The sequence below is a fragment of the Siniperca chuatsi genome, linkage group LG17, assembly GCF_020085105.1.
Source record: "Siniperca chuatsi isolate FFG_IHB_CAS linkage group LG17, ASM2008510v1, whole genome shotgun sequence".
NCBI classification, from domain to species: Eukaryota; Metazoa; Chordata; class Actinopteri; order Centrarchiformes; family Sinipercidae; genus Siniperca; species Siniperca chuatsi.
The window spans coordinates 5,922,763-5,945,970 of NC_058058.1; the positions used below are offsets into that span (position 1 = coordinate 5,922,763).

Here is a 23,208-nt window from a genome sequence, read left to right on the forward strand (position 1 = left end):
CTCAGTATCTTTGACTTTGTCTTTTTTCTTTTCAACTGCACAATCTGGTTTGTCTTCTCGTGCTTCTACATCCTGAGAAACCTGTTCCCTGGCTCCGTGAACGTTCGTGAGAGTGTGTCATAAACTTTAGCTGTGCAGCACTTATAATTATGCAGCTGCTGACAGTCGGGACTTATTCAATATTTGTTGGATAGGCATCAATCTCTCTCTGTGTTTCAAGACCTGAGTCTGCATGTGGGAGAAAGCGAAATGCAGAGAATGAAGGCAGAAATATACTAGACATTAAGTTTAGAGTGGTATGTTTGCATGTGCAAAATGGCTACAAAAATTGTGTGTTACGCTGGCTTTGAAGTGTATGCACAAGTTGATTGACATGTCCTCATAGTTACGTAAAATGCAGTCATTTACGTTTGCTGCCTCTCGCTTCAACACAGTCACACAATTAGTTGTGTTTCTGGTCTACCTCGTCCTCTCAATTATAAGAAGAATGATTTCAGGGACACACTTGCAGGATTTTCAAGAGGATTAGTGCACTCATATGGCTGTGTACACAAAGACTGTAAAAACAGAGTAACGTATTTCATGGTTAACCCTGCCATCTGGAGTTGAATGTCTGTAACATTTTCTTTCAGCATCGCATTTAACAGCAGTCTGATTTTGTGCAAGTTCAGTATAATTTCTCATATATTCTAATGTTATTAGAATGAGTATGAGATTTGAAAACCTTTGGCTGGGGTGGAGCGCCAGCAAAACAACAATCTAAAAAGTCAGATTGTCAGCATTAGACGACAATGGCTGTACTTGTCAGCTTCAAGATCTGTGAGTGTTTGTGTTACTGTGTGAATTTGATGCAGCATGTTGCCTTCCTTGGAATAATGCTGTTAAAAAAGTTAAAAAAGATACTTGCTAACTGAAAGTTTGTGTTTGCGTTCTTTAGGGAAAGAGCGAGGAGAGCTCTGAGATGACCCATAGCGTTGCTCCTCCTGCACCTCCCTCCCAACAACAGCAACAGGCCCAACACCACCACACACAGCTGATGCTGGCTGGCAGTCAGCTAGCAGGGGTGAGACAACACACACACACACACATACACAGTAAATTGTGTTCAGAAATTATTAAAAATGTTTTTTCAATTTGTTTTTGCCGACATGGCAACTGACTTCCAAAATCTAGTTGATTTCAAGGCAGGACCGTTCCCCTCAGTTTATTTTTTCTGTGTGTGTCAATGATGCTTTTCTGGACTTTATAAGAAAATTGCTTTGGAAATATAGCACAAGGCATTTTCTTTAATCTGATTTGAAGTTAAAAAAAATTGTGTTCGCTCTACTCAATTGCAAGTGAAGCACTGATTTTAAGCAAAAGTTTCATGTAGCCACATTGTTTATTTGACAGTTTTGATGACCTGTCAAAACAGTCCCAGTCCCACTCTCACTTGAAATTTTAGCCAAGCACAGTGGACTCAGTCCAGATTCCTGTTTGCCCTCAGCTCATTTTAATGCTCTAGGATTTCAAAAAGGATGAACTGCTGGCTACAAGATGTCCTCATCTGTGTCTAAAATCTTGCATTTCTGATCATTTCAGTTAGTTTGTATCAACAATTTAGCATGGCTCTCACCTGGTAAAATAAACCAAACTTCAGAATTAAATTCTCCATGAATATGCTCCAATCTAAGCAGCTCCAAACATGCATGTGTGTGTGTGTGTGTGTGTGTGTGTGTGTGTGTGTGTGTGTGTGTGTGTGTGTGTGAACGTGCCATTATTTAGTTTATAATGTTAAGGTCAGAGTAATGTTGTGACAACTGTCATGGCGCACAGGAAAATATTCAGTGTAAGTACATAACTGCCCTGAAGGACAAGAAAACACTTGCACAACATGTAGTAAGATCTTCCGGGGTACAGCATTTGCAGTTGAGTGAATTACGTAAGCTAACTGTTCTTTAGGTTAAGTGGATGGCTTTTCTTGCTTGTCTTGCTCTGGCATGCTTTTACTGTCTGCTAAAAGATTGACCTACACCTCTGGTCCTGGAATGCTTAGCTCACACTGCTCTTTGTTCTCTCTCCGGACTTGTCTTCACTTTTCTTCGACTTTTCCTTCACCTCTCCTTTCATTCCCTTTTCCACTCCTTTCTGCATGTTTACATCTTCATCTCATTTGCCTTTCACTGTCCTCATTTCTCTCCCTCCTCATTGCCATCGCCCCATTCTTCCCATTCCTCCTCCTCCTGCTTTCCCCACCAGCTTGCCGCTCTCCTCCCTGCTCAGCAGCAGCTCCTCCTCCAACAGGCTCAGGCTCAGCTCCTGGCAGCCGCCGTTCAGCAGTCAAACGCCGCCCACGCTGCTCACGCTGCCCACGCCGCCGCGCAGCAACAAGCAAACCAGCAACATCAGCAGCAGCAGCAGAACCAATCACAATCCCAACAGCAGCAGCAACAGCCAACCAAACAGGAGCAAACTGTCCAAGCCCCGCCACCGCAGTTGGCCCTGTCACAGCCAATCCAACTCACAGCCCAGGTATGAACAGCCAGTGCTTTAATGAACAGTATGTACCTTTTTACTGAATTGCCTTCATATTAGACGACTTCTTTATTTGAAGTAAAGTATGTTGTTTCTGAGTGCCACTTTTGTCACTTTTTCAAATCTTTGGCCATCACTTTATTAATTGATTAATTGACTTTTCTGTTAGGTTGTCACTGTGCAGCAGAGATTACCTTTAAGTCTAGTTTATTTGTGCTGTATATTGAAACATGTTTGTGTTTTTGTTGCAGGACATCCAGCAGCTGCTGCAGCTCCAGCAGCTGGTTTTGATGCCAGGTCATCCTCTCCAGTCTCCTGCCCAGTTCCTCCTGTCTCAGCCAGCACAGGCACAGCAGCCACAGCAGGGTGAGGTCAACTTAGGAAACTTCTGGTCTTCAGTTCTGATAATTACAACAAAATACACACTTACAACTACAAAAGAAGAATTTAAACCACAAATAATTCAGTAAATACCTTGTTTTTAATCAAAAGTAAAGCATACATCATTTAAGCCAATTTTCTTGGTGTAGCATTTCAGCATTTTTTGTTCCTTACCTAATTTGCTTTACTGGTTAATTAATTTAATAATTTGATTGATTGGTCAATTGATTGTTTGATTTGTTAATTGGTTGTTCTTTCTTTCACAGGTTTGCTCTCAACACCAAATCTGATCCAGCTACCTCAGCAGAGCCCAGGGGGACTACTGACAACCCCACCTCGCCTGGGACTCCAAGCACAGGTATAAAATCTCTTTATGTGACTCTTTAACTACACAACAAGTGGGATTTGTTAGATTCATGCAAACCAAATAGATGTTGAATCTCTGCACTACAGGGCATCTGTCAGACTGATCTCTGCTACAACAATCTGTTTGCCTTTTTGCCAGGAAAAATGTTGAGGTAGCTGCTTAATACAAAATACATTCCATTGCAGGTTCTTTTTATAATAGACGCAGTTTCCAATGAGGATCTTGAATCTTGATATATTCACACGCAAGTCAAACAGCTCACCTTGTGTCCTCAGCCTTTATCTTCTATAACATAATGCATGAATGCATCCTCACACATCCGAGGGCCGTCAAGATTTTTCATTATACTGTGATGAAGTCATGTCAAACCCAACGGCAAGTGTTCCTTGCCGTGTATTGTTCTTGTATTTTCTGCAGTGAGTCGATGAATGTAAATGAGGCGTGTAGCAGCAGATATCATGCATGATGTCTGGTCAATTAGTTGATACTCCCAAAGCTCGCAGGGTCAAATTCCTGCTTTGACGTATTATGTATGTCTTCTTATTGTCAGCTGACCAGGCGGCAGGCCGAGGTTAAACTCTATTTCCAAATATTAAAATCAGAGTATTTTTCTCCTGTTTAGAATAAAGGATGGGCATGTGGGCATTTTTTATGCATGATGTCTGTCAAAACTGTATAATTTGTCAAGGCACCCAGGGTCAAATTATTGTTTTTATGCATGTTTCCCAGCTGATTATTTATTTTTAATTCCTGGAAAGTGAAAATACATATACATGTTTTTCAGTGCCTTGGCAGTATAATTTAGCGGGAGACCATAGTACTAACACTTGCAAGATTCATTTAATTTCTTGGGCCTCACATGCTCAACCTCTGCACATAAATATTGTGTAAGGTCATTTGAATAAAGCACACATGTATGTTTTGTTTATTTACTTGTCTGTCTTCCTGACATTACAGAGGGAGAAGAGCGGTGATGTTGTGGTCAGTGGAAGCAGCAGCAGCGGCTCTATAGTTGCCACTGGCAGCAGCGGTGTTGGGGTTGTGACGTCTGTAGGAGTCACCTCTGCGTCCAGCAGTGCTATGGCTTCCTCCTTGGCGTCCGGCTTGACTCCTGGAGGTCACGGGGGTCACATGGGGGAAGAGCCCAGCGACCTGGAAGAGCTGGAACAGTTTGCCCGCACCTTCAAACAACGACGCATCAAGCTGGGATTCACCCAGGTAAAGGACAGAGATAAGAGGAAGGTGGACAGTAGGGTGTGTGTGTGTGTGTGTGTGTGGGAGTCTCCCATTTCTGACACTGTTTATCTGTCTCTGTCAGGGAGACGTTGGCGTGGCTATGGGCAAACTGTATGGCAACGACTTTAGCCAGACCACCATCTCCCGATTTGAAGCACTCAACCTGAGCTTTAAGAACATGTGCAAGCTGAAACCACTGCTTGAGAAGTGGCTGGGTGATGCAGGTAAACTTCCAAAACTTATCAGAGCAGGTGTCCTTAACCTGGTTGACAGCAGACACTTGTCTGTCATCCATTCCATCTGAAACTAGCCTGAGCTTTTTCCAAAAAAGCAACGTCAAGAAAGCAGTTTGTTCCCTGCAATTATTCATTTTGCATGACTTCAGAGTTTTAGAAATGACCAGTAAAACTTAAAGGGACAATATGTAAGATTTGGCCAGAATTTTAGTTTAAAACGTTCAAAAAATTACTAACCTTATCAACAGAATGTGAAGAAGTAACAGTTCTGATGTCATGTCTTCACTGCTTGCTTTTTTCTGTGTTGGTCTGCATGTCTCATGTCTCTGTCTCTTTTTTGTTCTTTCTCTCTCTACCTCTCTCTATCTCTCTCTCTGACAGAAACCATGGCAGTAGACAGCATGCTGCCCAGCCCATCTTCTATCTCCTCCCCCATGTTGGGCATCGAGGGTCTACCCGGCCGACGTAGGAAGAAACGTACCAGCATCGAGACCAACGTGCGAGTGGCTTTAGAGCGCAACTTCCACACGGTAGGAGACTGACTAATTTACCAAGTATATTGAAAACTGTATCTGTCCAGTCTGCACAGGGAGAGTGACACAAAAGCATAAAAACATCAGCAGTCCGGCACTTACATAATGCAGATTACGCCATATATTGAAATCACATTGCTTGTAAATTTTTTAGAATGTATTATAAACAGTAACAAACACACAAAATATATATTTTTGTCATTTATGAAATTTTTACAATAATTTATAGAATGTTTAGTTTTTTTAAAATTCATTAATATTTGTCAGCATAGCGTGTTATATTTCATCTTTATACTGCACTATCTTACACAGCCTACTGTAACTTCTCATAGACTGACATCTACCTAATTTTGTCAGCACAGTAATCACAAATCCCAGTCACTTGCTTGTGGTCATTACAACATGGTTGTGCGCACTGCTCCACTGTTTTGTTGTCCAGTGTGGATGGACAGATGTGGCAATTCTGTTTCTGGACAAACCAAAGACTTTTAGAGCATCCATCAGCTTTTGGAAGTTGTGGAACCTCTTTCCTTTTCTCCAGCCACGGCCACAACAGCTGAAGGCCAAGGTTTTCCAGGAAAGTCTGTTGCTTGTGAGATCTTCTGGTTTCACAAGTTGGAAATTTGGCCAGGAAAACTACTTGCTAACACTTGCATCCAGTTTACCATGAATAAAAAATATTACATACCTCGGGTCTCTAGCGACTCTATAAACCTTTTAGAGAAAAACATTGATTTTTTTAAAAATTGCTTTTTTATCATTTTTGACATTTGACACCAGAAGATTGTTAAAACAAATAGTTTGAGGAATACTAGGGAGTTAAGTGCTTAACTGACTGAAATTAATAAATTAGGCTGTTTAGGGTGTAATATAGTCCCGGGTCGCTAAAGACCCGAGGTATGATTTAAGGGTTAAGCAAATATGATCACTCGTTGTCCGACAGAAGCCTACATTGGTTTCAGTAACTACTCATCTGTCTATTTACTCATCAGTCTGATGTTTTCCTCCTCAGAACCAGAAGCCTACCTCGGAGGAGATCCTGCTCATGGCGGAGCAGCTCAACATGGAGAAGGAGGTGATTCGTGTTTGGTTCTGCAACCGCAGGCAGAAAGAGAAACGCATCAACCCCTCCAGCAGCACCACCCCTCCCCTGCCCAGCCAGACCTCGCCTGTTGTGTCGCACAAAGCCTCCTGCTACAGCCCGCACATGGTACAGTCCACCATGAATCCACTAGCCCTTTACTACTCTTACTCTAACACTTTATTGTGTCATTTCAGAAGTTGGCCTGATATTTATTTCAGAGATGGATGGAAATATTTCCTAATTTCTCTTTCCTTCTCTCCCTCTCCAGATATCGAGTCAGGGCCTGTCCCAGGTCACCACCAGCCTCAGCACAACAGGTCAGCTGTAATTACTGTTTGTGCCTGTGTAGAGTCTCATCAATAAATAATTAAATGTTAGAGCAGCGCTTCTCAATTGTGTTTTTGGAACCCTAAGGTCGGTCACGGGAAGATTAAACTGGTCCTGACATTATTTGGAAGAAGTTGATATTTCTGTATTGTCGGAGCCTTTCGCTGGTTTGATGAAACACTGAGGAATCATCACTTTTTTAAAAATGATTCTTTGAGAGAAAGATTGAAATAGAAAACAATGATGTTTTGTTGACAACAACATGGAAGCACAGATCCCATCTTGAGCTGTTTACCTCCATGAGTCATAACTCGTCCTCATGATTTATAGACCTTGGCTAGAGTGTGAGTTATCCCAGGCTTCACAGATATGACAGATGGCCTGACAGGTAACAAACACAGCTGGAAATTTATTGGCCCGTTGAGCCGAGGCTAATACTTTCCAGTCGCAAACTTCTCTCTCCAGTCTATAGTTCAAGAAGATGCTAAAAAAGCTCAGGATCCTGACTGTTGATGAAAAACCGTGTCACCAAAGTGTTTATTTAGTAATAACGCTGTAACTCATCCGTACAGTGACAACAAACCCTCTACATGACATCAATATCCCTCTTCTTCTCTTCCCCTCAGCCGCCAGTTCGTCACCTTCAGCATCCTGCCCCATGACTCCCGTCAGCTCTGCTGCAGTAGGCCCCACCTCTTCTGCTGTGACTCCGCCCCCTCATTGCACAGCCAGCCCCGCCCCTCCCAGCATCGGGGGCCACGGGCTCAACACTGGGTGAGTGTTTATGTCGTGGTAAATTAAAAAAAATTAAAAAAAACATGGTGGGTATCTTATCTTCAGTCAGTGCAGTTTTCATCTAAGACAGTTGGAATATATTTGTTCTCTTTTCATCATAACATGATACAACTGAGACTCAACATTTATCATATATCATATAACAATACACTTGTTCTTTAAAGTATTTACTTGTGCTCATTTGCTTTTTGCCATTGGAGTAACAAGATGAGTGGAAGTACAGCAGAAACAATTAGTGTATCAACAGAAAATTTGTCCACAACAATTTAGTTTAGAAATATCTGCTTTTATTTGTTTTGTATCATTGTAAAATTAATTTATTTGGATTTTGAGCTGTTGGTCGGATAAAGCCAGAAATTTGAATACATCACCTGAAGTTGAAACTTGTGTTGGATTCTCTTCACGTTTTTTCACATTTTATAAACTAGGCCATTAATCAATTTAGCAATTAATCAACAGATTAACCGATAATAAAATTAGTCATTAGTTGCAGCCCTAGATAAAAACAGCGAAACATGTTTTCTTTCCAAATGAAAAAAAAGTCTCATTTACTCTTCTGTATGAAAACAGAAATATGAAATAATACTTTTTACAGGTTTGTTTTTTAATTTAATTACATTCTTAAACCATCCATATTTGAGAGTTTTTGAATGAGTGAAACCGTCAACACTCCACCACCTGTAATGAAAACAGGTATGTTGAAGGTATGTCAGACTGCCGCCACACCAGTTTGACTGCAATTCTGCATGTTCTCACACATTGAGACATGTGAACAAGCTAAGGCATGCAGACGAAAATACAAGAGACTGAAGCCTTCAGGTTGGCATCACTGATAAGTACGTTGGGTTTATATCTCTTAACCTGCCTACTGTTTCTCTACATGTGTGAATGTTCGTGCGCGCGTGTGTGTGTGCATTTGCGATCCATCGACATTTCAGGAACACAATGATGGGAGTAAGCACAGGGATGAACCAGGCCCTCATTGGCAGCAATCCCCTGGCTACCATGCAAGGTGTGTGTGCATGAGTGCATGTGTGTGTTGGTGCATGCAGACTGTCCCCTCCAGCCCAGCGAGTCTTCATGAGTCTCCATTTCTAAAGACCACTTCCCATTTCACCCTTCATCCATTCTGTCCAAAATGAATTTCCTTGCAGCCACACTTCTCCTCTTCAGCACAAACTTTTTGAATCGCTCAGTATGGTGAAAGATTCAATTTGATTCCCATACAATAGCCTGCTATTATCAAAAAGTGACAAGAGCCCCTTATGGCAAAGCTTAGGAGGCCAAGTCAGTTTACAGTAAACAGTTGAACAGGCACAATCCCCTCCCTCTCAATATCAAGGCCTGTTGGCTAAATAACTAGTTTCCTCTCAAAATTCCCCTTTTTGAAAGAGATGATCTGCTGCCAAATCAATTAAGCATCACAAATAAGGTTCGTTGAGCTCAGCTTTGAATCCGTCAAGTGGTCCATCTCAGTTATAGCGCCGATTCAGACCTTCCCCCTTTTCTCTCACTCTGTTCAGCGTCATTCAGAGCCGGCCTCCTCCAGGCCATGTGTTGATGAGAAGGATACAGTCTGTTATGGAAACTGCAGCTCTGGCACTGCCGGCTCTGATAGAGTTATAGGCTGAAGGAGAGAAGAAAGAAGAGCCTCTGTGAAAAGAGGGGGTTGAAATTAAGTGTTGACGTTAAAGGATTTCTGGTTTGAATCCCTCTGGGGCTGCACACGCTATGAATGTTTACACTCATGGTGCTGTAATGGATAAAAGTGTTGACTATTACACTGAAATTCAGAAGTCGGCAGGTGCCACTCTCTGTTACAGTGGAGTTCTGACTGATAGACGGGTTATTCTGCCATTTGCAGAAAAGTACACGATGCTTTTCAGTGTTGGGGTGTTATTTCTCGTCTTGTCTTATAATATCTAAAATAAACCTCTTTAGGTCACTAATTGTTTTTCTATAAACAGTGTGCCACCTACTGTTGATTTATTTTTTATTAATATTACATTTTTTTATGGTTTTATGATACTTATGGTTTTATGATACAGGTGTTCATTTTCACACTTTCACAAGCATCCAGCTCAATCCATTGCCTCATCATGTAGACGAGTGTGCAGGTTTCTGTGCATGTGTAGATAAATAACCGTGTCCATCGTCATCCTTTGCTGACTGTCATTTGTCTCCTTGCATTGTAGGGTTGAGTATTCATCACCTCCAAATATAAATAGAAACATATCCATTTCTAAAGGATCATTTCACCCGAATTATAAAAAGAAAACATATTCTGTCCATGCAGATAGTTTTGGTTTTATCTGCAGACTTTGAGATTTCTGTCTGTGAGACTTCTGCCTCCACCCCAATACAAAGACATTGAATAGAGTTTTGTCTGTAGCGCTCACAGCATTGAAAAATGTAATTTAAACAAATTCAGTAACGGTGTGTCTTTCCAGGATTAGTGTTCCCATTAATCCACAGAACAATTTGTCAACAGTTTTGAAAGGACCTACTTTGTACCACCAAAAATATTCTGATATTCGTTTGAAAATTGTTTCGCTGTGACTTGGGTGAACCAACCCTTTAATCATTTATACGTGCCTGTCAGTAATTTATTTTTATGCTATAGGTGAGACAGTGTATGAAAGCTGTTTGCCACTTTGTATGTTTAAAGCTGTCAAATTTTGTAAAAAGTCCACTCACTCTGCAGTCTTTCCTCATCATCTCCACCATACAGGTTTGAAATGTTTCCTGTTACTGATGTGTTCACTGACTTCTCTGTACTTCCTGTCTTTTTATATCCTCTACATCTTTCTCTTTTCTCATCCGCTCTGCTTGCTTTTCTTCAAATTTTCTCCTTTTTGTCCTCTGCCTCCATTAATCACTCTCTCCATCTTTCTCTTCTTCTGTTCTTTCTCCATTTATGTTGTGTCCCATTTCTGCCCTCTATATTCTCTGCCACCACATCTACGTTTGTCCTGCTCTTTTTCTACCTCTCTCCATCATTTGTCACTTTGTATTCATCAATTTTCTTTTTCTATTTTATCGCTTTGCTTTCTCTTGAGTTCCTTCTCTTTATCTTTTCCTTCTCCTCCTCCCCTTTTCTTCTCAACCTTTTTCTTATCTCTCTTTCCATCTTCCTCCTTCCCTCTCCGCCCTCGTCTTCCTCTTTTCCATCCCTACCAGCACTGGCAGCCAGCAGCGGTCAGCTGCCCATCTCCAGCCTCGAGGGGGGAGCGGGTCACATGCTTCTGGGCGGACCTGGGGGTCCTACTGTCCCCCCTTCCCTCCGCTCCTCCCTCTTCCTCAATCGCCCCACCCTCCTCCCCATGGTGACCGGCTCCATGGCCACAGCCTCCACGCCTGCCATAGGACTGGTCAGTGGCAACAGTGGAGGGGGATTCGGCCCAAGGCCCTCCTTCTCCCAATCTCCGTCCCACGGCGTCAGCGGCCTCATGAGCCCAACCTCATGCCCCGAGGAGTCCGCATCTCCTTGTTCAAGTCCTGCCTCTTTCTGTTCCTTCAGCGAAGCCTCGCCGCCGCCCCTGGGAGGGGCCATGGCCGAGTGATCCCTGACTGACAGCCAAAGTATTCTATCAGAGGAGGACGAGGAGGAGGAGGAAGAGGAGGAAACAGAGCGTTAAAGGAGCTTTAAAAATCTAAATTTACAACCTCGCCTTTCAACCAAAGCCATCTCTCTGTCTGATCCATCTCTGATTTCGTCTCTCTCTTTCTCTGTCTCCCCGCTGAAGTCTTCTGAAGCCAAAAATACACACAGATGGATGAGGGGAGGAAGCAAAGAGAGAGGGAGGATGGAGAGGATAGAGAGAACTGCAGAACAGAGGGGGAAATTTGAAACCAAATAATGATCTACAGCTGGAGAGGTGGCATTGAGGAGTGTTTTTGCTTGGCATCAGGAAACGAACACCATGCTTTTTATTGGCTGGAGAAAAAATAAACTCGCTGAGGGCAGGGATGAGAAGCAAAACTGTGTGTGAGTAATGGGAGGCAAAAATAAAAGACTTGTTTAACAAGCTGGGAAGGCCATGTGGTTGCAACCAAATTTAAAAAAGAAAAGATGCGAGACGAGAAAGACACACTTACAAAGATGAAAACCAAAATCTCCAAATACCAAAAACTGAAAACCAAAAAAGACAAAAAGACAAAAAAACAACAAACGGAGAGAAAAGCTTTAGTTCAAAAAGACTTCTGCATTCTGACCTGTCTAGGATCAGTTCAGTACTCCATTCTATGTCATGCCAAACATTTTCCATTTCAGTCAGGATTTCCATTGTTCCCATTTTCAGTTAAAGATTTACAAATCATCTATTTTTCTATTATTTTGTATTCATCGCTCTTTATGGAATTTCTTGCCAAATGCGTAAGTTTAATCTTTTACAGCTGATCCCACATGCAGGATATCTACCTACCTCTCTCTTTACAGCTTTACAGTGTGAACCTACCTTACATTAGAACAGGCAGTGTTTGTTTTATCCAGCCTGGAGTGGCAGACAGGTGGGGTTTACTACTATAACTACTATAGCATCAGGTAAGATGCCAATCCATACATACTGTAGATAAAAATAACTTTAAAAAGTCTGCATCCTGTGAATGCCTGAGCATTAAATCCTCCTCTGTGGCAAAACCCACCCTTCTGGCACATAAATAGGATAAAACCGACCATACATGTTGACATGTATGGTCGGCCCAGGTAAAAATTAATATATTGGTCAATTATTTGGTTGTTTAGCTGTTATTGTCAATTTAAAAGGTCCACAATGATTCTTTGGGATTATTTCAATCTTAATGTTCTGTTCAAAAAGAACATTTCAAGATTTTCATCACCATTATCATCATGATTATCATTATCAATATTCTCATTGTTATCTTTAAAGTTTGCTCAAACCGAAGTATATACAGTCAACAGTATTTATACTGCCTACAAAGAGAATACACACAAGCCACAGGCAGATGTGAACAGTCTCGGGATTTTTTCAGCATTATTTGCCTTCTTTTATTTAGTTTCACCCCATACACACCCATACCATCATCATGTCATCTTCCAGACTGCTCATCTACCACCAGACAGTCACTCTTGGATACCAAAGCATTGCCTCTGGCAGCATTGTCTCTGGATTCGCCCGGGAGACGAGTGTCCAGACAAAACCTCAGCAGTGTCAAAGGGAAAAAACACACACACATACACACTACAAGCATAAGAAAGAGTCCAAACCAAAAAAAAGAACAAAAGAAAGAGGTGAAGCACCGGCGTTCCTCTTACTGCCCCCAAACCCCTGCCCTCCATCCCTCCCTCCCATCTGCCCCTCTCCTTTGTCTCCAAAGATCAGATCAAAGGTCCAAAAAAAAGAGGAGAAGAAGAAGAGGAGGAGAAGGAGAAGCGGTCAGGAGCAGAGGAGCAAAACTTATGAAAAGCTGTAGGGGAAAGCAAGAAGAAGAAGAGGAGGAGGAGAAGAAGGAAGAGGAGCAGGAGGAGGTGCGCTCGAAGCGGCAGACCAAAAAACCAAAAAGTAACCCAAAACCAAAAGCTAATACTACTGCTACTAGTTATGTATGAGTGACTGAACCGTAACTAAACCAAATACAAACAAAGAGGGGGAGGACGAGGGGAGAAAAGGGGGGAGTAAGGCCCTGTCTGTCTGTTCGTCTTTAGCTGTGATTGCTGTTCTTGTATTGACAGACAGAAATCGTTCCCTCCCTCCCTCTGCCAGCGACCTCGGCTTTGTTCTCACTTTCTTTTTCATGGATGGATAAAATATGAAATAACCTCAACAAACTGACTTTGAGAATATATATATTTTTGTTTTTGCTTTCCATAGTGTGTCTGTTAATGATGTATGGATTTGTCTCATTGCTTTCTACTTATTATGCGGCGGGAAGGAGGGAGGGAGGGGAGGGGCGGGGAGGTGGTGGGTTTTGGCGACGTGTTGCCTATTTTCATATCTTCTTGTCTCTTCAGTTGTGCTCTTGGTTTTTATTTTTGTTTATGGTTGGAAATAACTGTGAAAATGTAGCTTCCAAGATACAAAAAAAATGTTTTTTAGTTGATCCAGAATGTTGTGAAAAAGCCAAAACTGAAAACCAAAACAAAACTTTTTAGACATACAACCAAACCAAATAGAACAACCAAACCAATGCACAAGTCATACGAGTGGCTCAGCTGAAGTGGGTGCGCTTGTGTGTACGTGTGTGAGTGTGTGTGTATACGTGCATGTGTGTGTGTGTGCTTGTGTGAGCATGTGTCGGTATAAAGGTAATTCTCTTGCATACAAACCAAACTGTAAAACACACAACACACTCTTTCTGTCACATAAACATGTTGGACAAAATAATATCACTCTGCTTATTTTAGACAGTTAAAGGCAAAACTGTGGTCATTTTCAACCTGGACCCATTTTCACACAGTTTTCCCATCATACTTAACGTCTCCAACTTTCTCTCCTGCCGCTTGGAGTGCAGGGATGCAGATCATTTCTAATAGAAACTCCAAAAAAATCAACTCCAAAAGTGAAACCCAAAGCAGCTTTTTCAACCCATTTGTCACCTTGTAAACAATGCACAGATTTAGTTTTTAGTTTATTTATGATCAGATAACTTTCACTTTTTATTATTTACAGTCGGCTTCTGAAGCTTGACTGTACAGTAGCTGTCATTCATACCTTTTAACAGATGTTTCTTTACAGAGTGAGAAGTTAATACGTAAAACCTTCTGGCCACTTAGAGCTGCGTTTTAAAGCAACCAGTGAAGGAAAGTTCAATGACTTTAGTCCATCAGCTAATAATTGCTTACAAATTACATACATTAATTATCAAACTGCCAATTCTTGTCCAATTATGCCATATGTGTTGTTTTGCTTTGTATTGTTTTTCATACTTTACCAGCAGCCACTGGTTTCTATTCATTACAGCATGAATGAAAATCAATTTACTGAAACTTAAAAGATACTTGACACTGGTAATCCGTCACCTTAACATCACGTCACTTGTTTAGTGTAAGGAAGTTGAGAGCAGCACATATTCACAAGTTATGTGACCAAGGGTGTAACTTTGGCTTGAACATTGGGGGGGTTAAGATCTCCACCCATGTAGGGGAATCCGGGGATTTATTTTGCAGACAGGCTTTTAAATGTCTGTTTCGCATTAATTTTAAGGGGAAGAGACATACCAAAACAATATGCTCTACAAATCCCAACTAGCGTAGTTGAATAGCATAAAATCATTCACTTTGTATAAAAGCACCAAATTTGTAACGTTTAAATTTGTTGTTCCAGTATTAGTAAAATTTATATTTATCACTTCCTCAACATATCTTCAGCCATTTGATAGTTATGCCACAATTTAACTGTACTTAATCCATATTATTCTGTGATAATTATTGAATTATATTGAGTTGAGAAAACAAACCACTTTCTCATGTTTTACAACAACATCAGGATGATCTTCAGTCAACTCTAAAATCTATAATTTTCCTTGAATGCATCGCCAAGGAAGAGTTTTTAAAGGACCGTCTCTGATTACAACAGTATTAACGCATGATAACAAAACATTGCCAAATAAATATGTTCACTGTGATAAATTTCCAAGTAAAAAAAAAAAAGTTGATTTTCACATCGTACTGACTTTAATAATGAAAGCAAACCAGTGGTCACCTGGAAGGAAAGAACCGGTGGTATACTTTGATAAATTATTACCAATAAAGCATGTTTGATTTTAATTTAAAGGTCCAGTATGTAGGATTTACTGGCATCTAGCAGTGAAATTTCAGATTGCAACCATTTGAATACTGCTCGCATTACACTCCTCTTCCAAGTGTGTAGGAGAAACTACGGTGGCCGTGAAACTAGCAAAAAACAAAAAAGGCCCTATCCAGAGTCAGTGATTGATTGATTGTCCGTTCTGGGCTACTGTAGAAACATGGCGGTGCAACATGGCAACCTCCATGGAAGGGGACCTGCTCCCTCTTTAGATAAAAACGGCTTATTCTAAGGTAACGAAAACACAGCGATTCTTATTTTCAGGTGATTATACAGTAATGAAAACATACTTATACATATTATATTCCATTTCTGCCAATAGCACCGCCTAGATGTTACACACTGGACCTTTAATAGCCTAAAACCTGCAAATCTGCCAGTAAGTTCCTTTAAATAGCTCTACAGTGAAGCAGTTGGTGATATTTTTGTGAGAATTGATCACTCTGAGTTAAGCTTTAATGTAACAGACACATGCAGCCAATGATAAAGATGACATGGGGAGGGAAGTGAGGGGTGCTGACGCCTAAGGGAATGTAACCTATAAGAACAAATTTCTTATAGGTTTTTGTAGGGGGAAAATAATCTATGTTCAACTGCTCTTACTTGTTGCTGATGTATAAAGAGGCTGGGGCTATTATCCTTTGATGATGACGACCGAAGACGATGACTTGATTTAAGAACCAAAAGCTTTAAAATCTCTCACGGGCTCTTTGTTGGAAAAAAAAATATTTGTATTTATTGTATGAGTGGAGGTTTGTGCTTTTTCGGGGATGGGAAAAACGGTCAGTTTGTATTTTATGAACTTCCTTGACTCTCACCTTGTTTATTTATTGATTCTTTATTTATGTATTTATTGGATTCTATTTATGTCTTTCTGGATCTTTGTAATAGTTTTTCAGGGGTTGTTGTGAGGCTTGTGTCTGCAGAGAGGGGTGTTCTTGAGATCAAGACAAGAAGAGAAGATGCCAAACGAATGTTTCAAAGCAAAACCAAACCTAAAGACTGTTGTAACCTGAGACAGAGAGAGAAAGTAGCAGGGAAACTGTGACGGAGGAAAATGCTGTTTTTAAATTAGCTTTGTGGGAAAATTGACTCTTGAAGTTCACTGTCCCATGTTTCCCATCATGCAGAACCTGGAGTGTGTGTTGCTGTTTTGTAATCTTCAGTCAGTGATGTTTACTTCCCTGTAACACTGATTTTTTTTTTTAAGAAGCTTTTAAAACGTTCTCATTATAGATCAGACTGTGCAGGATAGTTTTCATCCATGTTAGGTGTCAGGTGCAGTACAGAGCCAGTTGCACCAGCTCATCATTAGTTCAAACTTAGTCTAGTTGTAACATAAGTGTTTACTAAGTGGAGATTTACACATTACTAAATTAAAATTGGTTGCACCACACAAACTAGCTCTTAGAGATTAGTTGTTATTAAATATTTACACCCAGTAACTGCCAGGTGTAGCTGTAACATAGCTAACAGAATTAATGTTAGCTGACAAAGCTAACATTAGCTTGCTTATATATGACCTGTTTAGACTGACGGGTTAAAGAGCTAATATACAATATGGTCGACATAACTGACCTGAGTTGATCAAATGCTATTAAAAAATCATGTAAACTTAAACTTTTAAATTACATTTCACAAAAATAACACGAAATAGCTATCTCTCATTACAAAACGCTATGCTAATAACGTTTGACTAAAAGACTAGAAAGATAGCGTTGGTTAGATTAGCATAATTGAATATGAGTACTACAAACTCTGAAACTATTTCTTTATGTATGCAGATATAAATAAAACAAAGTCATACCTACATTTACAAAGGATTAGCAGTTAAGATTAATATATTTTTGCCAGTTATGTCACAGCTTGTGATTTTAATGGTGACTTCCTGATTAGATCACGCTACGGATATTTCCTCACAACTGATTTACACATTACTAAAGTCTTTATTACTAAAGTCTTCACTACTAACACATTTCTTTTTTATGGTGCAACCTGATTTAGTAAATCACTTTTACTCTAAATCTAGCTAAGGGTTGCTAAGAACTTAAGGACTTAACACACAAACTTAGTGATGGATTTTACAAATAGTTCATGCAACCCAGGTGGATTATATTTGCTGCTTTAGGACATGTCAGTCACTGGAAAGTAAACTAATCTGACTATGAAATACTAACTATTTGACCCAGCTCAGTTTCACACACTCCAAAGTGATTAAATGGGTCAGTGGTCAGTGTTTTTGTTTAAAATCCAACATTTCTGTCCTGTTGAATGAATTTCCTCCGTTCACGTCTGCTCCTCTGCTCTCTAAAAAGCTTTCTAATTCCCTCTGTCCCGCTTCAGGACGAGGGCTTTAACTCATACCTCTGATACTCTGATTTAAAAACCAAATAGACATTCAAGCTTTAATGACAAAAAAAAATACAAATAAAAAAGATGTGACTTGTCTGAACTCAGGAGTGAGGGATGTGAAACTGGCCCTAGCAAGTTAGTTTGATGAAGGAGAAACAAAGATTTTCATTAACCAGTTGTTCTTATGGCTTTAACCTACAGAATACACCACCATGTCCTCTTGCTGTTTGGAGTTCAATGAAGTGCTGAGGATGTGGCTGTGCTTTGTAGAGAGGAAGGTGTGTGTATATTCATCGCTGCTGTCGGAGGAACAGAACAAGACTGAAACTCCAGGTTTCGTGTTTTTACTTAAAATACACATGCTAATTTATGTTTTTAGTGTGTTGCTCGAGCATTGTGTTGCTTGGGCCGTTAAAAATCCATTACAGAGCTTAAAAACTGTGTGGATGTCAGACTAAACTTAAGAAAATTCTAATTTATATTTTTAGGATTTGTGGGGGGGTTTTCTCCGACAGCAGTGCAGCTCTGTCTGTATGTGTGCCTGTGTAGTCCGACTCGGCTGTGGTGGACAGAGAATAATACCAAAGTTAAAACTACCACAGTGAGACACTACACTACAAACACAACACACACACACTCACAGTCATTCCATGTGTATATAAACATTCAGGATTCTTGTTAGGGACTGTAACTGCTAAAATAAAAGGTATCCAGCGCCTGACGTTAATATAAAAACACTGTCAGATAATAAGAGCACTTCAGGCCTTGACAGTTTTCTACTGTAGTTCTTCTGTGGCTGTGAATGTTAATTTTACTACTATGCTCAACTTTCCAAGTCACCGTGACATATAAAAGACTTTTGGCCTTGAGAACACAAAATGTAATACCTAATAACAGAGTGGGAAAAAAGGAGAGAATAACTTCAGTCGATATTGTTTGCCCCACGTTATTGTTCATTTATTTAGGAGAAATTTAAAAGAAACATTTTCCTTTCTATTTTTTCTACAATGCAGCTTAAATCCAAAGGTTAAGAGGACAGCAAAGATAGATTTTACTGCTAAAGAAAAAACCTCAATAGTGAAAACCAAAGAGCTCCACTGTATCTTCTCACCATGATTTTCTTTTTCTCTGCATTGTACGACTCCAAAGTATTCTTTAATATAGCCTAAAGGTGATGATGGTGGTGATGAACATAAACGGTGAGACAAACACTGCTCTGTAAGCTTTAGTATCTGTTTTTTGGGTCCTTTTTTCTGTTTTGAAGTATGCTTACAATATGCTGTTTTTTGACCTCGAAGCTCTCTCTGTCTGAGTTGATTCTATAACCTGATTCTGTTGGAAACGTTTGGGTTTGAAACTGTTCTCTACTGTCCCTTAACTCATCGCTATCTGTGTGCCTGTTGTTTTGGGGGCCAGGGAAACGGGGACAAAACAAACCTGTAAGTGTTAGGAATAAAGTGCGAATTTAGACCAAAGTCATCTCCTGTGTCTTTGTTTGTTTTGTATTTATTTTTTGCCGTATTCAAGAATGATGATGTCGAAATTGTAAAAGCAAAAATAAGACCGGACATAACAAAAAGCAAGCAGAATACATCTCCCAGAATAAACACAAAAATATTGTAACATTTCTAGTGTATGAACATGAATATATGAGTTTAGAGAGTTTTAAATAAAGTTTTTAAAGTACATTTTTTACATAGGTGAAAACATAAATAAACCATAAAAATCTTCCAATGGATACAAATATCTGTGAATTGCTGCAAAGATGGTAAAGAGGTCAGTATTGTTGAATTATTTTCTAATATTTATATACTGTGTGTCTGTTATTTAGTATTTGTATTATTTACTAGTTATATGTCTATATTAAAGCTGCATTACTCAATGTGTTTATATCAACAATTGATAAACTGACTATTCATAATGTGAAAGCGGTTGTTCGTATTGATAGAGAATTATCCCTTGTAGTTCCCTTCAGCTCTGCAGAGCGTTTTAGCCTCTTTCAAGTCATTGTTTTGGTTTTCTGGCCCATAACTTAAATGTTTTGGTTCAGTCTCACAGTTCTCATCAACCTCATTCCCAGCTGCAGCACGCAGCTGTTTTCAGCAAAAAAAAGGCTCAAATACACCCAACTGCATGCCACCTGCATCAGACAAAGGTAGCGACTAGCTGGCGAACATAGAGGAACATTTAGCAGCTAAAGAGCCAAATGATTTTCTCAAAAGATGTAGATCAAAAACAAAGCCAAAAAGAAAGAGAATACAGGCTGGAACAATCGTGGTCATGCTTTACAAAAATAAATGTCATTTTGAAACAGGAAATGTACAGTAGTGTTAAAGTCTGGTGTTTTAACCGGTAAAGGAAACATCGTGGTTTGGGTTAAAATGACTACTTCGTTAAGGTTGGGGGAACTGCATCGTCATGGTGACAATAATAAACACATGGTTATGGTTATGGAATGATAGTGGTCATGCTTTAGAAAAAAACACAAAGTTGACTCTCAGTTTGAACAGGAAAAAAAACTGCAAACAGCATTAAAATCTGATGTTTTGTTGGCCAGAAACACAACTCTAACATATGTGAAAAGGGATATATAAATAGGCAACTTTATATGGTGATAATGTCAATTTTGTGTTTCCGCTGCCCACAAGTGGCCAAAAAAATCTTTTAATGCCGCTTTAAATTTCAGTGAATACATGTAACTTTTTGGGATTTTGGCATGAAAATAGTTAAACAACATAATTTAAGTGGAAAATTTGGTGTCCTCCAAACACAAAAAGAATTCTCAGGCCAAGTACTAAAACAGTTTCACATCTAACTAAAAAGGAAGGAGTCTCTATCTGTATGTATCATTGACTGTATACAGTTATGTATGTATCTAAGTATGTATGTCTGTCCTTCGATTTTCTCGAACAACCGTTCGTCCGATCGACTTCACACTTGGTGGGTGTATTGCTGAGGACCTGAGGAAGTGCAGTGTCGAGTGTGAAGTTGTTTGGAAGAGCGGTTCTTAAGAAAGCTTCGAAAGAGCAATACCGGAGGCCAAGCAATCGGCCCGTTACGAACAGGCACGTTTTGAACGGGCACTGCACTAGTGCAGTAAATTTGAGGAATGTTAAGGTGCTTTTGAAGATGAAAAAACTAGCCACAAATAAGGAACTAGGCAAAGCAAGAACAAAAAAAGCCAATTTTTTTTTTGCTATATAAATTGGTTAAAAACGCTGACCCTGATGAAGACACTGAGGTGGAAACTGGTAAACCTTTAATATTCCCTATTAAACAAAGGCTTTTGATATACTTTTTCTCCTTCAGTGCAAAGGAAAAGTGCAAAAATACTTTATAAAAGTACTTTTATATTTCAAAACCCCATGGTGCAGATCAGGTGGTGTGTGGGTTACAAGGTCTTAGAAAAAGAAATCCTATTTTAAAACAATATGGCAATTTTACTCTCAAGCCATGCTCAACCAGCGGAAAGACAGTCAAACATCAAAACATAATCTTTCTGCTGAAACTATATTAATGCGGTTTTGAAAGTCTTTCACTCTCCCATCTTTCCTTTCTCTGCACTGTTTCTCTGTGAATCTTCTCACATTTTTTTGAGGTTTGTCAAGAGTTGCTGACATAGCAGGAGGATTTTTAGCACACTTGTGCACTTAGCTTTACATTACATGAGGGGTGCCATTGGGGAGGGAAACCCCTGAATCATTCAAGCCGCCTGGAGCAGGACAGGAGCCCTGCAACCTGCCAGGGATTACAGATATTTAATGTATTAGTGCCCTTGTTGAGCTCAGAGGATCCAAGATTTTTAGCGGCGCCCCTGCACACATTCACAACTTATTTAAGCCCAGTAGTACCACAGTCCTCCATGCTGAAGCAGCTGGAGCTTAAAGCGTGTTGTTGTTGTTTAGAGAGAGAAGATTGAACTTGTTTTCTTTCCAAAAACTACATCTTCCCAGCCAGTTTCTACATGCCTCCTCCTCCTCTCCCTCTTCTTCGTCTTCTCCTTGCTCTTTTTTTCATGAGTTGGATTCAGAGTGGTTAGCAGCTTTGTAATGTCACAGATCAGCCAAACCAAAATCCCCCATAACTCCTGCCATCTACAGTAAATCATACTAGTGCATCCAACTCCACATACAGATAGCTTCAGGGCAAAAATTAGAACTTAGTTTTCTCAGTTCCCTTTCCATCAAATTACTGGGTGCTGAGCTATACAGTCAAATCTATTGGATCATGGCATGGTCACCCATTTCCACCAGCAACATAAAACCTAAAAAAAACATACACTGTTTCATCTGAAGTTTATTTTCTTCATTTTCAACACTGTCATTTTGCTTTTTAATATCACTATTTTTTAACCTGCTCCCTTTCTCAAAGACCTTACACTGTATTTAGTTTGACTTTGTCCCAGTCGTATATGAAACGTTTTCACCCATCAGCTGCCAGCTGTGGTGAAATAAAAGGCAGATATGAGGCTTCTGTGTGAAATTGATGATGTGTAGTTTTGACATTCAGCTGCCTCCCTCATGAACTAATCTCGTGAAATAATGATGGTGCTATTGGTCCTGGGTGGTTCAGATCTGGGTGGCCTTGTGTGCGCGTGTGTGTGTGTGTGCGTTTCCAGTCAGTCTCATTCTCTCTTCTGGGAACTAACATGTTGTAACCCACAGGTCCCTCAGGACCAGCTTCGCCTGCTGCAAGGAAGAAACTAACTCTGTCTCTCTCTGTTTAGTCGCTCTCAGTCTTAACTCCGTCCTCGCTCTCTCATGCTCTGTAACCATGAATGAACCTCTGTGTTTGCACCTTTACACACTCTGCCTGCCAGATGTGAATGAGCCAAATGTTTGGGAACCAAACTGAAATACCAGGTGAGAAGCAGCCGTGAAATCAGCAGCTTCAGTCTGACCACAGCACCGACGCTGAACATCGAGGTGTAGAGATGGCAGAGCAGCAGGAATGACCTCCTTTTTATCATTAATGCTTTTGATAAGGAATACACACAAAAAATGAAATATCACTCCCCTTTATAATAATTCATATTATTATTAAGTTTCATAGGATATCCAAGTCACAATAATAAACAATCATATACATCAACAGTGAACACACTCTCAAAATAAGTAAAGAATAATAGTAAAATTAAAAACAAAATGCCAAAATGGTTCTTTAATACTGTTTGTCTTGTGTTTTCTCATAGCACCCTTTCAGCAACTGGATTTGGTTTTTCCATTAAATCCCCCAAACTTTCTAAAAAAAAAACTGGGGTTTTCCTTAAATTATATGTAATTTCTTCATATGGAACTCATTAAACTACATTGATACAGAGGGGGATTGCTGTCTTTCCAACAACAGCCAAATACTTTAATATTAAACATTTTCATTCAATATTAACCCTTCCTTTAAAAGTAATTTAATTTGCCATCATTTCCATTTTTATCACATATTTCATGGCATTTCTTTTAGACTAGTTGTGATATTCTCTTATCTTTAAATGACATAAATTATATTAAATTTTGAATGAATACTCATTGTGAGAGATAACTGACCTCTAGCAGTCAGCATGGGCAGTATGTTGAGTTGCAGTATCTCAAAAACCACTAGATGGCGCCCCTTCATTATAAAA

The 23,208-nt window shown here is 39.9% G+C and overlaps 1 protein-coding gene across 3 annotated transcripts in view; it reads left to right on the forward strand.

Moving 5' to 3' along the window:
- Positions 1-19,070, forward strand: part of LOC122864437 (POU domain, class 2, transcription factor 2) — a 77,960-nt gene extending 58,890 nt beyond the window's left edge. Inside the window, exons 5-16 of one of the 3 annotated variants that reach the window (XM_044171850.1) lie at positions 938-1,063; positions 2,239-2,511; positions 2,766-2,880; positions 3,162-3,253; positions 4,220-4,480; positions 4,581-4,722; positions 5,116-5,264; positions 6,280-6,477; positions 6,620-6,668; positions 7,305-7,452; positions 8,412-8,485; positions 10,654-11,641. In XM_044171850.1, coding sequence (XP_044027785.1) covers positions 938-1,063; positions 2,239-2,511; positions 2,766-2,880; positions 3,162-3,253; positions 4,220-4,480; positions 4,581-4,722; positions 5,116-5,264; positions 6,280-6,477; positions 6,620-6,668; positions 7,305-7,452; positions 8,412-8,485; positions 10,654-11,036 — 2,010 coding nt within the window. In that variant the 3' untranslated portion in view covers positions 11,037-11,641. Of the gene's footprint in view, positions 1-937; positions 1,064-2,238; positions 2,512-2,765; positions 2,881-3,161; positions 3,254-4,219; positions 4,481-4,580; positions 4,723-5,115; positions 5,265-6,279; positions 6,478-6,619; positions 6,669-7,304; positions 7,453-8,411; positions 8,486-10,653; positions 11,642-17,792 lie in introns of those variants that run through there. The other 2 variants (XM_044171852.1, XM_044171851.1) reach the window with 2 other exon arrangements.
- Positions 19,071-23,208: the final 4,138 nt, after the last annotated feature.